The 17,297-nt window shown below is 38.5% G+C and overlaps 1 protein-coding gene across 2 annotated transcripts in view; it reads right to left on the reverse strand.

Annotated features, from left to right (window-relative positions):
- Nucleotides 1–11,880, reverse strand: part of LOC131969982 (F-BAR and double SH3 domains protein 2-like) — an 86,705-nt gene extending 74,825 nt beyond the window's left edge. Inside the window, exons 1-2 of one of the 2 annotated variants that reach the window (XM_059331218.1) lie at nucleotides 11,609–11,880; nucleotides 5,886–5,983 (exon numbers count right to left, since the gene is read on the reverse strand). In XM_059331218.1, the coding sequence (XP_059187201.1) occupies nucleotides 5,886–5,983; nucleotides 11,609–11,629 (119 nt within the window). In that variant the 5' untranslated portion in view covers nucleotides 11,630–11,880. The remainder of the gene's footprint in view (nucleotides 1–5,885; nucleotides 5,984–11,608) is intronic. The other variant, XM_059331219.1, reaches the window with a different exon arrangement.
- Nucleotides 11,881–17,297: the final 5,417 nt, after the last annotated feature.

The following is a 17,297-nucleotide window of genomic DNA, read 5'->3' on the forward strand; positions in this document are numbered from 1 at the left end:
CTGTACTTCTCTAAAGGTGCTTATCTGTGCCTACTCCTAGACATGCTTGCCCTGCTCCTTTAGTTTTTTTCTGCCCACAGTCTATTTCTATCCATCCTTAAAACCTCTCCATACCCTTCCTCCACCTCCGCATTTGTTCCCGACTCTTATACCTTCCTCTTTGGCTTTCCGCACTCTGCTTCCTTGCCCTCTCCTTCTCCACCACTCTTCTACTCCCTCATCTCCATCTCCCTGCCCATCATCTGTGTATGTTTGTAAGTGTGTGGTGCATGAGTCAAAAGGCGGTCTCAGCATCAGCTGTGCATGAACAAGAAAGGGCGAAAATGCCCAGATGAGTGTGTGTCTGACAGGAAATACTTAAGTGCTTAGAAGTGGACACTAAGTGTATGTACTGTGTGTGTGTTTGTGTGTGTGTGTGTGTGTGTGTGTGTGTGTGTGTGTGTGTGTGTGTGTGTAGGCAAAGAGAGGGAATGATCAAACGTGGGAAAACAGCTGAGATCAATGGTTTACAGGGCACAGCCTGAGATCAGTGACAACAGGATAAGAAACATGAGTCACAGACAGAGACAGAGGCGAAAGAGGGAGGTCATGTTTTCACACTGCATGATCACCACAAGACACAATAGAGCAGATTCTCTGTAGTTTTTTGTCCACTCTGAGATTAAGCAGGCATTTGGACAAAAACATTCATTTTTTAATTTAATTTCAATGTACAATGCAAATGGTAAGTTGCAAGCAGCAGAATGAAAAGATTGAAGTAAACTACTGTAAGTTAATTATTGAAGAGCGTGTGTGCCAGGGAATATCTCTCTACAAATCCCATCCCACAAGTTCCCTTCCCACAAAAATTTGCTTAAGCCTCTGAAAACACTGGAAAACACTTTTTGGTAAATAGTAAACCACTGATGGTGTGGACATAAACTAAGCCAAAGCTGCAGGATTTTATTTAAATTAGTAATTTGTGGTGTAAGAAACAAAAATAGTAGGAAAAAGTGTAAAAGCTTTTCCTAGTTTTTCACGACACAATCATTTAAAAAAATAAAAAAACAGTGAAATATAAAATTTACTGACAGCTGCTACTGATCTCCTCACTTTGGCACAAGCAAACAAACTCTTCATAGCCTTGGAAAATTAGTTGTTTGGGATAAATTAATTACATTATTGGAATTTAAATAATGTAGTTTGTGAAGCAATACACTAAAATCTTATTTGTTTCAAAGGCCTTGCACTATAACTAACCCTGTGCTGTGACTTTAATGTGTTGCGGGTCAAGGGAAAAGAAAATTCCAGTATCAAAACAATATTATTGTGATTCCATAAACTGAAACGCCATTTTTCAGTGAATGTTTGTGTTATCAATTTGTCTCAGTTCAGCATGACATTAAGCATAGCCTAACACTTGAATCTGTCATGAATAAAGCTTCTACAGTGACTGATTGACTGAGAGGGCTGCCATGGTTAATTAATCAGAGTAAATTGTGTCCGTTGTCATTGCTATGACAGGGACTAAAGTGACAAGAACACAGTGTTAGCTTTCTATTAATTGATACCTAGCTAACAAATAAAAAACAGAATCATTTTACAATCTAAAACCAAATATTACATGTTAATAATATACTCATTACTTGAATTATGTGACACCACTATCAAAACTACCAAAAACCTGACCCTGAAACCAGATCTTAAGAGCAATGTGTTACAATGCTGGAATAGATTTAATTGCTTTAAATATAAATATTAAATAATGATTTCAGTATAATACAGTTCCAATATTACAGCACCACAAAAACATTGAATCATATAGGCTTCATAAAAGGTGGGATTCAGTGCATGACTGTTATAATATGTTGCATTCAATTGTAAGGATGTTTAAACAGTATTATTTGGATATATCAGTGTGTCAGATAGTGTAAAAAAACATTGTGGGACATTTGTCTAACAGAGGAGGTGGTTTGGTTTGATTTTTTTTTCGATATTTATTAACTGACTGCCTTGTACGCCCTTTAGTAAGGTTATTTAGGTCATATTTGCTTAGCATGTGACACATGTATTTTCTTCCTTGAAGAAATTAAAAAGTTTCAGTAGGTGTGGTTGAAGAATCACCACTGCCTCATTTTGAGACAAAAAGAACCCTGTCCTTCTCTGTCATCTCAGCCCTATTCCCCTGAATCTACTATTACCTGGGGTCCTCCTGTGATTTTGAATCAGACAGCAGAGGCTGTCTGTGCTGTCATTTCGCCAAACACAGAGGCCGACTAATTATATTAGCAGGGTGTGAATCAGCATTGCATTAATATGGGTATTTCTTTCCCAAATGAGTCCTTGATTTTCAGTTCCTCCTCTTTCTAAATTATGGAAGCTGCAGTGAAAAGCATTAATGAGGACTCTGATCGCATTTCGAGTTCAAATTGGGGATGCTCATCTAGCTACTCAGCATGGAGACCCATTATGTTTTAATGATATCTGCAGATAGTTCCTAGGATTTGGTCAATAAATTTGAATGAAGCACAAATTTCATTTATCCCATGCAAATGTGCTGCACAGAGCACAGTCGTGGGGGGTAAATTCCTAAATTACATCAGGGCCCCAGTTCTAGTCCAGTGCAGTCCAGGCGTCAGCTACAAAAACTGGCTGACTTGTATTCTTTGTTCTCTCACTTCTGTCATCTCCATGATTGATGATGCTCTTTGTAGATTCTTTAAAAAGCACTCTAAGGTACATTTAATGCTTTTGACCCGTCTACAGATAAAAAAAAAAAAACAATCTAACACAACTGCAATATTGAAACTGTGTAACAGTATGTTGCAGTAGAAGTATATTTCTATTCAGCAAAAGGAAGGGCAAGCAGGTGTATGAAAGTGAGGCTACCAGATGTGTATGAGGTGAATACAAATATACAAACGTTTGTGTGTATGTGTAGCTGTTGGGGCAGACATAAGGGTATGGGGGATTTAGCTGGATTGAGGACACCAAGTTGACTCCATGAGTCTACTCACTCGTCATCGTTTTCTCCTCTCTCTCTCTTTCTCTTATCCTCTCTCCTAAGACTAGTCCAGCTCAAATGCAGTTCCAGAGGATTAATGCACTGCCCTTTCTCTTTCTTTCTTTCTGTTGGTCTGTCTTTCTTTTCCTTTCATTATTTGTTTCACTATACTTCTTTTATCTTTAACCATTTGTAAACACATTCAGTGCAGTATAGCTAGTACCTTGTGTATATGCATGTGTGTTTAAGTGTGTGCTTTGATTAAAGGGAGCCTGTGGATTAATTAGGGTAAATAGCCTCAGAGCAGATTTGGGGATTTAAGAGGTAAAATCTACTATTGGCTTTCGGCAAAAAAATGTGTCTGTCAGCCGAGTATGTGTTTCATTATGTGTTTCCTTGTCCTATAAGGTGCAGCTATTCTAAAGAGGTTATTTAGTAGACATGACATCAGTACCTAGGAAAAAGTCTAGTCTACAAATAAACAATTTTATGGTTGTAGTTTCAGTGCAGATCCCTCAAAAGTGTGTTTTCACAATAACAAAATACACTAATTAGCATTATGGCCCAATGTTAGCCAACTGGCGAGCTTCCTAGTGTCGTTAAGTCATGACTGTTTACAGCACCATCAAGGTTATGAACTCTGCATTCTGACCCTGGATGGGGATAGTTCTCTGTGTGGAAATCATTGCTTAACTACATTAGCTATGGGCTACAACTGACATTTATAACAATATTTAATAACCTTGTCATTTTTGCTTATTGAATGGTAAATGGACTGCACTTATATAGCGCTTTTATCCAAAGCGCTTCACACTACAGACTGCGCTCATTTACCAGTTCACACAAACATTTATACTGGTGGCCTAAGCTACCAGAGCACACTGGTGCCACCTGCCACCATTGGGAATTCATTCATTGACCGGTGAACGCAGCATCGGGAGCAATTTGGGGTTCAGTATCTTGTCCAAGGATACTTCGATATGTAGGCTGCCAAGGTCAGGGATCGAACCAACCAACAACTTTCTGATCAGTGGGCAACCAACTGAGCCACAGCCGCCCCGAATAAAACTTCTGCAAATAGACAAAAACGTCCCAGAGCCAAAAGTGGCCTCTTCAAATATCTTATTTTGTCTGACCAAAATATCCAACATTATTTAATTTTCAGATATGTAAAAAGACAAAATCAGAAAATGTTAACATTGCGGAACCATGAACCAGGGAATGTTTAGCAAAATTATAGTTATTATAGCTATTTTCTGTTGACTGATTAATCATCTTATCATTTGAGCCATATAGCTCAGTCTAGGGATGAAAGATTTGCTATTATTCTGACTGATATTCTAAATTCTATATTAGGCACAGTATTGGAAGGGGTGATCATTTGTGCCTACTATTTGGATGTCCGACTTAGATAGAATTACGATTAATTGTTCAGCTTATGTCATATCAAGTTTAAGCAGACAAGTGACAACAGAGAGAATCAACAAATAAGCACAATGTCCATTTTCATCCTGTGTACTTCTACTTATGTGGAATACATTTTGTTCACTGAACCGATCAGTCATTCCAGTGGTATTGGTAAAGACAGTTGACAGCTTGGCCAGCTGCTGCTTTTTAGTACCTCAGGTAGCACGCTACTGAAAAGACAGCTGGTTCTGACAACAGCAACGCTGGTCAAAGTCAGAATAGATTTAATGGCCACAATGATGTAAATTTCTAATAACCCCAGACTATTTTGAGCTTAAATGACAAGCATCCAAAAACATCTATGTCTACAATAAAGTTCAAAGTGCCAAATAACAGACTGGTGTCTCAAGGATGCATTGACAAAGAAGCTGCCTGTTACTGCAAGAGTCCATATCTCCCAGTTGAAAAACAATCTCCCTAATCACTGCACCACCCTCCTGCTCCTGATTGTACCACTAGGAGAATATGTCATCAGAAATAATTACAAAACATTAAAGGCTAGAGGAATGCACACTGCAAGCAGCATCTTTTAACTATGAGGATGACAAAGCCAATTTGAAGATCTTTACCCAGTGGCATGTAGCTCCATCCCTCACTGACTGAAAGAACTAACACATTGTGGTTGCATATGCTTAACTGGCTCTCCCTCTCTCCCACAAGTGAGACCAGGGCCTTGTTCACTCTCCAAAACCCAGCAGCAACAAGGCAATCTGTTCTCAAACAGCTGGAACTGCCCCCAAGAGCGAAAGGGAGAAAGAAAGAGAGGGAAGTCTCAGAGATAGAAGAGGTGGGGAAAGAGTAAAAATTGAGAAAAATAGAGAAAGGCAGGGATGGAAGCAGAAAAGCAGAATATTACGGAGTTTGCTGTCATAAATAATCAATGCTTAGTCAACACAGAAAATGAGAGCGTGTGAAAGAACCAGGGTTTCCTCCCATTGCCAAATCCAAAAGGGAAAACTGCCAGAATCACACACGTCATGAGTAAACAGAGCTGAGCCAAAATGAAAAACTGAGATATGGAGACAGACAAAAAGATAATCAGAGCAAAAACAAAGACAGAAAAAACATGGAAAAGATGAAAGAGAGAGATACAGAATGAAAGTTGAGAAAGAAAAAAGAAGAGAAGAAAGGCACCGAGTCGGAGAGCAGGAAGAGGGCAGCAGGAAATTCCTTCGTCATTTTCCTGACCCTTTGTCCTTCTCCAAAAACTGGAATATGACAGTCCTCCTCCTCCTCTTTTTCTTTCTCGTGCCACTCCTCCCTCACTCATTAGCTGTTTCCTCCTCTTCTTTCTTTCTCTGCATGCCTGTGTCCATGTGTGCTTGCCGTGCATATCACAGTCACATGATGACTAGATTTAAAATCATCTGGCAGTCAGTGAGTGTACTCTTCAGGATTGTGTTGGTGCACACATGCTATACAGACGTGTTCATACCTCATGTCCTCCAGCAGGTCACATTCAGTCTGGTGTTTAAAGTGCAGTCTTGTCATCTGCTCTGTGTGTGTGTTTTTCAGCTCCTGTGTCACTTTGACCTGGAGGGGACGAAAAAGACACATTAAGAAAAGGACTTGTCATTTATTTTTTCCATCTGCTGTGCATGTGTGTTATTTATATTGTGGCTCATATTCACCTATAGAAAACCCACCTCTACAACAAATATTTCCATACTGATATTAAGAATAATGAGATATAAAACTAGATATCATCTGAGACGTTGGCTGATGTAGTAGAGCTACAGTATTGTCTTTCCTCCTGGTCATAAAAGGGTTCAGTGAACTGTGAATGCCTCTACCTGCATGAAAGTCCTATACACATTAATAATTTATAATGATTTCTTTCTCAGTGGCCATATCACCCAACCCTAGTTGGATTAAATGTGGCATGAAATTGTCAAAAGTCACACACCAGTGTGGCAAATACAGTAACATAATGCAAAGAAAACTGTAATAAACAATTACATGTCAGTCTATTAAACAAATGTGACCTTGGGCTAACACTTTCAAGATATATTCAGTTTAAATTATGTTAACAGAAAAATGCTGCAATGCCTCACAACTGGGAAGCTAGAAACAGAAAATATTTGACATTTTTGCCTCATTTAAGCTGGGGTAGGCTGTTTTCTCTGGCCAAAAATCATATAAAAACCTTTAAGCATGTAGAGCAAGTAGTCTGGGAGAAAACTAGACTCATGCACCTCCTCTTGGCTCTGTTTTCAGGCTTTAGAAGATCTAGCCATGACGGGAGACTTTGGCCAATCGCAGCTCCATTCAGAAGGAGGGGGTTCCTATTGGCTGTTCTACAAATTAAGATGGTGAAAGCCTGATCCAATGGCTAAAAAACTTGCAAAAAAGTTGTAAATCCAGTATTGCCAACAATTGCCTACACTGCAAAGCAACCCCCAAAAGAAAGACGGACATGTCAAAAAGAGAGTCTAAAAGAGAGTCTGACAATAAACACAAACATGTGTCAATACTGGCAAAGCATTTCAGAGATGAAAGAGAAAATGCTGCAGCTAATTTAAGTTCAAATTGATTCCACAACGGCGTAATATTGGCGACCATTCACACTGCAATCCGGCATCGCGGAACGAAGTGGGAAGAGACGGTAGTGCTGCGTAACAGTATCCTATGTGTACAAAAGCGGCAGCAGTAAGTGTACAATAAACGGCGGCAGTACATGTACAACTAGGAGGAGCACACCTACAACAAGCATTCCTTTTCAAGTATTTATCTATACAGCAACCTATGCCCTTTAACCTCAAAATGTGTGTGTGTGTGTGTGTGTGTGTGTGTGTGTGTGTGTGAAACATGTATCTGGAGGAGTGTGCGCGCTTACGTGTGCATTTGTGTGTGTGTGTGTGTGTAACGAAAATCGCATAAAGTTACGCGTGTGCGCGTGTGTGTGTGTGCGTGCGTGTGTGTTTGAAGCATGTGTATCTGGAGGAGTGTGCGCGCTTATGCGCAGGTGTGCGTGCGTTTATCTGCAACTGTAATTACATCAAAGGATCAAAGGCAATCACAGCAAAGATCAAAGGCAATCAGAGCAGAGCATTTCCCTTTTTCAGAAATCTTCCTGCATTTTTATTATGGGAGCCAATGAGGCTGTTGGTGCGTGTTGGTGGCGCATCTTTGCGTCCTACGCCCAAACCATAACTCTGACAGCTCTACCAAAGGATTGTGAGGGAGAAGACTAATTTTCCTACGTTTCTATGTATAAATTATTTCTGTAGAGTGGAATTTGCAGCCTGGAGCGCAGTTTTCAAATTTATTTTTCTTACAATTTTTTCTCTCCCTCTACACTCTGGCCATGATGTCACACACTGTGACACGAACATTCCATGCAATACACACCCATTATAATCTCAGAATTTCCCAAAAAATTATCATGGTCATTGAACAGGGATTGATAAAAAACTATATGACCTATCAAAACGTGGATTAATACACCAATACACAAGACTTGTGTCTACTGTTTAAAGTTTAAATGGAGTCTCTAGGTGAAATTATGCCAGAGAAGAAGACGTTTAAATATCTCCAATTATTGTTATTTTTCGCTCATTTTTTTTCGGCCGTCCCATTAACTTCAATGCAAAATTTTGGGCAATTTTTTTTGGCAAAATTCATATTCCGTAGAGAAAAGTAATAGCACACCGATCCCGATCAAACCGCACATTTTGATATTTAATTTAGTAGACTAGTAGCGGGACGAAATTGCGTCCGGAAGAGGAAGAAGAAAAGAAATCCACAGTATAACAATAGTGCTTGGGGCTTTGATGGTGGAAGAACTGCCCTCAGTGCTGTTTTTCGCCATATTTTTGCTAACATGGTTTGATTACTGTTTGACTCAGGTGAGGGGCATGTTTCTGATGATATGACCCACTTTGTAATTACCTGCGTGTTGATGGCACAAATAACGTATTTTCCGTCTTGGCAGCTCCACTGACTCACATTGATCCCGCCTTGAACAGTCTCAGCAATTAACACCTCTGTCATTACCTCTGAAGGCAGTACAGAGCTAGGATCAGTTGTCCTACCATTACGCCTTTGGCGCATTCAGCTTGCAGGCAAAACATCACGGAGACGTAAATATCGTGGCTTGAAATGGCAGTCTAAAAAAGGGCTAATGTAATCAAAGGGCTCTCCATGCCCACAAGTTCGCAAAGAAAACAGGACGGTCGTTCTCAGAGAACTGCCACAATATAGAAATCACAAACACAGTTGTGATGACTGAAATAAATGACTAGTCCTTGTACAGGTTACTGTACTAAGAATGTGCATATGATGCCTGTCTGGTGGGAGGGGCTGAGGACAGAGTGGGGAGAGCTGCAGGAGGGATGTTTTTTTTTCCTTCTGATGTTATTAAATCCCATCAATCAATCTTTCTTCCAATCACCGCTCATCTACCTTGAGTGTTCCCGGCTCTAGATTCACCTGAGAGGAACACACACATACACACATCCTATCAGCGATCCATCAATGTAACAATCAGTGTCTAGGTTTTGTCAGACTTTTGGAGAGCCTGGAGGAGGCTTTTTGCAGTTAGAGGTGACTAAAGACACTTTTAACAGCCCATAACAGCACGGTCAGACAGACTCGATGTGCCTTAGGAAAAAGATGCCAATTGAATCGCCAGGAATACATTTGAGCGGTCAGACCAGGGACTACAACCTGCACCCATTTAGAGTCTTGTGCAAAAACAGACAGAGAGCGCTCACCCTTAATATGCACACAAACACACACTCCTGCCAACACATAGAGTCACTGTGATGGTCATTGTGTATTGTCGAGTGAATTCCATCAGCTATTCAACAGAGTAACAGTGGGCAAATTCATGACTGTTCTAGACAAAACAATCAACAACATAACACACACTACACTGGCACACACACACACACACACACACACACACAAACACTGCAGAGCTCTTTTCTTTTATGTGCTGTGTCTTTGAAGATAAGGAGGGAGTGGTCCATTACATTATCAGGCCAAAATGACTTCACTTGATTTCACCTTCTATCACTCATAGGAAGCCACAGAGAGAGAGAGGGAGGAAAGGGGCAAAGCGGGACAAAAGAGATGGGGAGACAAACTGAGAGGAAGAGGGGCTGAGAGAATATGAAGAATATGAAGTGAAGGTAACAAAGAAGGCAGGGGAAAAGAAGATGGTGAGACTGAGAAAGACAATGTCAGTTAGAAGAAGAAGGGGAAAGTGAGAGTGAAAAAGATGGGCCATAGAGATGATAATTATGAGGCAAAAAGGAAGAGATGTTCAGTATATTAAAAGGTCATGTTGAATGAAAAGAGCTCAGGTAGTGAAGTGGGAGCTGATGCAGCAGGTATACTGTTTTGCCATATAGATAACTGCACACTTTTTTTATAGTGATGGCTCGCTTCTGATATGTTTGTCCTTTTTTAATTAAAGTATGATCAGTTAAAAATACTTAACTGTTGGCTGACTAGTTTCTTTGAATGTTTTGGTTTGGTTGTGCAAGTATTGTCAGTTTATAGACAATTATTGAAGATTGAGAAAAAGGTAAATTTGGCATAATGTGATTACTGTATGTATAGTAATGTAATTCAATCAAAACAGCTCTGCAAAATATGGCCTCAAAAGCTCATACCCTGACTGACAGACAGATAGTATTATTGCATTTCAAACTATTTTGTGGCACAATGTACTGCCTTTCTTCAGCCTCATTAGCAGCCATCTTTAATTTAAGCACCATAAAACTAATATATGAGAGTCAAATCAGCTCAGTCTGTAAGCAGATGTGCTGAGACACAGACAAAACACTAAAGGGGCTGTCTGTGTCGCACTGGGAGAGAAATTATTAGTATCCAACAGCCAAATACTGATACACTCTGGCTGTGGTGCTGTGGGCTAAATGTACTGACTGTGCCAGCAACATTGGCAGGGGGTAACAAGTCAGTATTTTGCAAATAACATTTTTTAATTGTTTTATTCTTGGAAGTATTTTTTACACAAAATTAATAGTAAAGACACTGACAGCTGACAAATGAGATCTTACAAAATTAATATGACCGCAATGGTGCATTTAATCACACACAGTGGAACAGGATAGTGATCTCTGCAGCCTAAATGATGAAAGGACCTGTTCAAGAGTGTGTATGTATTTTAACAGACATGATATGACATGTTCAGGGACAGTCTGTGTGTAGAAACCAAGGACATAAATGGCACTGGGGGAATATGTGGTAATTAAGAGAAAACTGTGCAGAGGTTCACAGCAGGATAATTGGCTCTCATGCATCTATTTCTGGACAACACAACAGAAAGCAATGGACAAGCAACTTGAACACACACACACGCGCGCGCGCACACACACACGGTGCCAAGCTATAGGGGAGTGTGTTTTTCCTCAGCCCATACAGAATCAATAAGTCAGTTTCAGACATGGCTCTGCCAGCATGTCTCCTCGTGTGTGTGTGTGTGTGTGTGTGTGTGTGATTTTAGCTTTTGTCAGCTCAGCCATTGATGAAAAGATGTGACCCTGGACGGACTGAAGGTCTTCCCTTAAGACAACAAGCACCACAACGTGGAGAAAGACAGCTTTTGTTGTCCTGTCTGAAAGACTGTCATAATCTCACATAAAATAAATAATAACACCGGTGTTAGGTTACACTACGTGGTTAAATTGTGGGCTGTGTTAATTACTGTAACGTTACTAAGCTAGCTAGAAGGTTGCTGTCATAAGTTAACGTGCAAATACTAATGTAATTTTTTTTCCATTTAAAGTTATTTTCTACAATAGGGCGTTGTGTTTTTAAAAGGACAGCCACCGTATAATATCATCTTACCAACGTGGTGATGTGCTTTGTATAGAACGTCTCATGTTAGCACACCTAGCGCATTCTAGCTAACGTTATTTGACGTTTGACGCTACAACGTCAACGGCTGGATAGATTCATATTAATGTCACTAGGTTACTACTGACTAACCTAGCTAGCAAACGCTGCTAATGTTGGCTAGCAAAGGGTTTTTTTTCTCCTCTTTAATTTCCCTTAAGCCTGCAGCATCAGGCGCTTTTTGTGTGGTTAGTTAAAACATCCACATCTAAGGTTCCTCCTCACTGTTATCTGTCTGTCATTGTCTGTACAGTACCAGATAAAACATAACGGACACTGGAAATCACTCACCTTCCTCGGCGGCGGCTGCATTTTGGAGTATTGACATGAATGGTATTTCCCTTGCGAGATGTATTGTAATTCCAAGAGGAAATCCAAATCAGTGTGGGACTAATATTTTGTCTCCTCAAACAGAAATCCTCCCCTCCAGACGAGCAGGGAGGAAAGACGGGAGTTAGATTTGTACTCCGGCGGCCATGATTGATGATAAATGGCTAGTTTGTACAGAGCAGAAACTGGAGCTACGAGGAGAGGCTGCACACACTTGTGTTGGCTGCTGCCACTACTAGAGTGTGTACTGTACTGTTTGGTGAAGCAGCAGAGCAGACAGGCGGAGGAGAAAAAGCAGAGGGAAGGGATGGGGGGATAATAAAGGGGAACCCCATCAGCAACTCAGCTCAACGGCTCCACAAAGCGGCGGAGCACGGGATAGCATCGATCTGTGATTAACCCATAACAACCCATGGTGACACGTGTGTAACAAACACTTTAAATGCTCTAGAATCTCCCATATTCAACTTTATCCTTCACCTTAACTCATTAAGTCCCTTAGTAAGACTGTTTGACTGTGACAAGAAGTGACTTCTCCAAAATGTGGGTGTGACTGGAGACAGAAATGTGAAAAAGTATTCATTTCAAAAAGCTTTTTTTTTGTTACTAGGGTAAGTTTAAACGTATATGCTTTTAAAAATCGAAAACCTGATGTGATGTATTTGTCACACTAACAAAAATGGTAATAGGCCAGTCAATTATTTTCACTGTTTAAATTATTTTAAATTAATATTTACTCTGCTGTTCAATTTAAAGTACATTTGACCAAATATAAACAAAAAATAATCCTATCCTATCCTGTCACAATTTTGATAAATGTTGTGGAGATGCAAAGAAAAAGGAAAATTTGTGTTTCTGTAAGCAGAAAAGATGTCTAGTTTATTTATTTTAAAATAAGAAATATCATAAACACCCAATGGAACGTATATGTCACATTACAGATTTTTGACATTTAGAGGTAGTATTTAAAAAATGTAAAAAAAAATCAGAAATGTGTTCTATGTGGTCCACTTGGTCTGTGGTATATCCTCCATAATTTTCCTTCAAGGATAAAGAGGTCTGGGTTCCTATGGGTTAAAAGCACACTGGGAACAGAAAGAGATCCTTTTTGTTCTGCCTCCTTTCGCCGGCCGTCGACAGCAACCTCGATTAACACCTCCACAGAGGTGCTTCAAACCAAATAAGGGGGCCATGTGGGGTTATAACTACAAAACAGGACTCAATCCACCGAGTATTTGCGTTTTTTTTCGGCTGCTCCATCACGCTCAAGGAGAAAAGACTGACAGTGACAGGAGCTGCGTCCTGCAGACCTGCATAGCAACAAGAAACCGCAGTCGATCAAAGAAAAATCGATCGCGGTTTAAGACGAAAAACAGTCTTTAAAACATGGAAAAACAAACAAAATACATCTTGCTATGTTATATTTTAGAATAGAATAGAGCAGCCTTTATTGTCATTGTATATAATACAACGAAATTAGAGTGCAACTCCTATTGGTGCTTAAAACAATTAAGAACAACAATACAAAAACAACTTATTTAAAAAAAAAAATTAATTAAAAAAAATATCATAAACAAGGATAAATAATTGAAATAATAATAATTTAAACGCTTAGGTTGTTAATAATAATAGTTGAAGTCTGCTGAAACTATTAAGTATATCAGACACCTCAAAATTATAGTTTATAATTTAATTTATTATTAATTATCATTATTGTTATCGTTAAAATGATCGTATCAATAATAATAACAATAATAATAATAATGCATGTCCAAAACGTTATTATTAATTGTCATTATTGTTAACATTATAATGATAATATTAACAATAATGATAATAATAATCATGATAATAATAATAATAATAATAATAATAATAATAATAATGCATTTCCAGAACGTTATTTTATAGTTGGGTTTTGTGCTTTTATTTTGTAGCCTTTTGTTGTGTACTATGGGTAAAATGGGGTCACAGAGTTCATTGGAAGTGGGTGCTGAGTGAACAATTAAAGGAATACATTACAATGGAGGGAGTCTGCAACCCTTGTAATGAGTTGGCACCAGCAACAGCAGGTTTGACACATAGTGTCTGCACTCTGATTCTTTGTGAAATTTGAACATCTCAACTTGAACCATCCCATTGTGTCAACCCTCCTAATACCAAACTACAAAATCATGTTCTATGGTTGGAAAAATAGTCTTACAAAAAAGACAAGTGGAAATAATAAGACTCCCTCAAGCATGCATTTTTGGCTTCATAGAAGAAAAGGCAAAAATACAGGCAAGAATTTTTACTTTATGCCTCCTACGTGCCATGGCCAAGGTTAAGGCTAAGGGCCATGTAATCATTAATACACAGAGTTTCTGGAGCAGGTAAGACATTAAGTGCTCTTTCTCACCTTTCCTCTCAGTATAACACCCAAACTAACACACACATATTCGCAGTCAGGGAAACCAATAACACCCACACACATAACCTTCTGCTAGTGGCACAGAAGAAAATGGCTGACAGTCATTGTTGGATCATATTGTATTCGTTAGGATCCTGCCAGGACGCTTTTTGTTTATGATCCCCTTTATGAATTGGCTTCGGAGCATTAATATTTCTTTGACCACACTAAGGTAAGACATTTTTCTCTAAAAACAGTCAAGTACTTCAATTAAAAGTACAAAAAGCAGCACAGGTGGTTAGATTTGATCCACACATTGCATGTTTGCCAAAAATCAGGTAATCTTTGATGTTCTTTGTGTATTGGTGTTTTTTAATTTATGTCGTTTGTCTGCATGGCTGTCAGGCCCACTGTATTTTTTCAGTTACAACAAAACAGTACCATATGTTTTTTTATTTTTTATTTCTAATATTCCTGTCTTGCAAAATCTACAGGGTCACCTATAAAGTTGAAATATACATATATACATATTCCATTTTTTTTTTACCTCTCTCCATGAAATTACTGTGACAATGCGATTTATTATTGACAGATAAAGTGCATATCTTGTCAAAACTTTGTTAATCAAGCTCTTCCAAACATATCACAATGAATATCAAACCATAATTAACAAAGATTGTGTCTGAAAACAAAATTATTCCAACTCTGTATATTAGCTGTGTGTTTTTATCAAGATTTACCTGTCCTAAAATCCTTTGTGTCCTTTTGGTGGGGGAAGAAAAGAAAAGAAAAGATTAGCTAATACCGATGACAATTTTGTTCTAATTCTCATACCAAAATATGCCGATAATTATAGAGGCCTATAATCAGTGGTGGAAGTATTCACATCCTTTACTTAAGTAAAAGTACTAATACAAAACTGTGAATTTAATCCACTACAGTAAAGGTCCCCTATTTAAAACTTACTGAAGTAAAAGTACAAAAGTATCAGCATCAAAATTCTCGTTATGCAGAATGAACCCACTAAGATTGTTTTATATATACTGAAAATATGATAAGATTATCTGTATTGATGCTTTTATGTAAGCAGTGTTTTACTTTTGTAAAGATAGGACTCATTTAACTACTTAATATATTGTTTTAAGATTCAATTAAAAAACTCTTTAAATTGATCATGGTGTTCATATTAAATCTCGACCTGTAAATTAACTAAAGCTGTCAGCTAAATGTAGTGGAGTAAAAAGTGCAATGTTTGCCTCAAAAATGTAGTGGAGTAGAAGTATAAAGTTACATAAAATGGAAATTCTCAAGTAAAGTACTAGTACCTCAAAATTGTACTTAAGTACAGTACTTGAGTAAATGTACTTAGTTACTTTCCACCACTGCCTATAATTATAGTAATGATTACATGTATTACTCCAAGCAGTATTTAAAAACGCCCGCGGGCTGTCGGTACACTTGAAAAACAATGTCATGTTGAGTTGAGTTGACCAAACTGGAAAACAATTGAAAACAATATTTGAACAGTGTGAGGTGGAGACAGCTTAGTCCGAAACTGTCTGTTTCACTAACATAGTTAACATATGAGCCCCGGGCTCAACTGCTCACTCACACTGTATACAGGCTGCAGCTTGTCGGACCAGCACACTCCTCCACACACTTTTCACTCACTGAAGTATCTCAGGTACGCATTCAGTCATAAACAACACATCCAGAAACAAGGATTACACAGCATGATCAGCGCATGACAGTCTTTGGAAAGGTGACTGCATTCTACAGTGTGAGTAATTTTATATGTTTTAGGGGTTTTATCTCTGGGAAAGGGCACTTTTAGTATATTCTGTATTTCTGGGCTGCTATGTGTATATTTGTGTAGGCCTACAGCGAATAACACAGCTTACTTTATTGTTGAATAGTAAGTAGTGTGTAGTTTGGTATAGCGTGCACACAGCAGGTCACAAGAATTTGGGGGACTACAAAAGGGGCCGCTCTGTCTCAGGTCTGTTATCTGTTAAAGTTAACCTCCAGCTGTTTTGAAGAGAAGAAAGGCAGTGGCGAGTACAGAGTGGAGCGAGCATGAGGCAATGCTTTTGATAAAGAGAAAATAATGTCAGAAAGAGAAGAAAGAGAGAGCTGCAGGTTAACTCATCATTCAGCTGAGAAGCAAGTAAGTCCAGTGGCTACTGTCTAATTTGCATCCAAATCTTAAAGGCGTCACTTTGACTGCATGACTGGTTTTTACCTGACTTTGTCAGCTAAACATTTAGATGAGGAGACAAGTAGACTGATGTTAACAATATAGCATGCATGCCGGTGAGTAAAACTGAGAGAAAGGTTTGAACAAGGTCTCCGAGCGAGGTCTGGTTTGAGTTAAAAAGTTATTTATCCATTTATCCCTCTCACAGTTTTGAGGTTTTTTGGAAAACTTTGGCATGAAAAGTGCCAAAATGAATGCTGAGAACACAGCTGCACTTACAAGTTTTGTAAAAAAAAAAAAAACAAGTTGTTGCCATGCAAGTCTTTGTGAATCTTTGTCTGAATCTTCTGCAGCTCATATATGGTAAAACATATTTAAAGTTATTTTCTCTAAACCAGAGGCAAGGTAATAAGGTTTGACAGATTTGGATGTATAATCTGCTGAGGTGTCAAGTAAACCTGTTGGGCCTGGCAGTGGAACAGTGCAGTACACTTTGTTACAAACATATGCACTACCCTGTAAAAAAAAAAATCTTTGTAGAAATGACAGTAAAACACTATCAAATTGTATCAAAAGAAGGTAAAAAATTTAAAATTGAATATCACCTCAGTAGATGATTTTAATTACATCAAGCAATAGTACAAAACTTTTAAACTGTAGAAAACACAGTTTTTTTTCATGCAAATTTAAAGGAGGAATACCATAATGTCACAATGACACAATAACCTTAAAATGCAGGGACTACTCAGTCTAAATTAAAGTTTTTGCTGATATTTACATTTAAATTTAGAGTAGAAAACCCACTCATTGTATTTTTTACGGGGAAGTTCTGGCAACCAGCTGCCAGTATTTTACTGTAAATTAAACTGATTTAAAAAAAATTTTTTTACAGTTACTATATTACAGCCATAAAAACGCACATATTCAGTCCTTTATCCCCTCAGAAGAAGGATTTAATCAGTTATGATTTGATTTGATTGCCAGAATTTCTTCTTTCTCTCTCTCTCTCTCTCTCTCTCTCTCTCTCTCTCTCACTCTCTCTCTCTCTCTCTCACACACACACA

The sequence above is a fragment of the Centropristis striata genome, chromosome 4 (assembly GCF_030273125.1).
Source record: "Centropristis striata isolate RG_2023a ecotype Rhode Island chromosome 4, C.striata_1.0, whole genome shotgun sequence".
Classification (NCBI taxonomy): Eukaryota; Metazoa; Chordata; class Actinopteri; order Perciformes; family Serranidae; genus Centropristis; species Centropristis striata.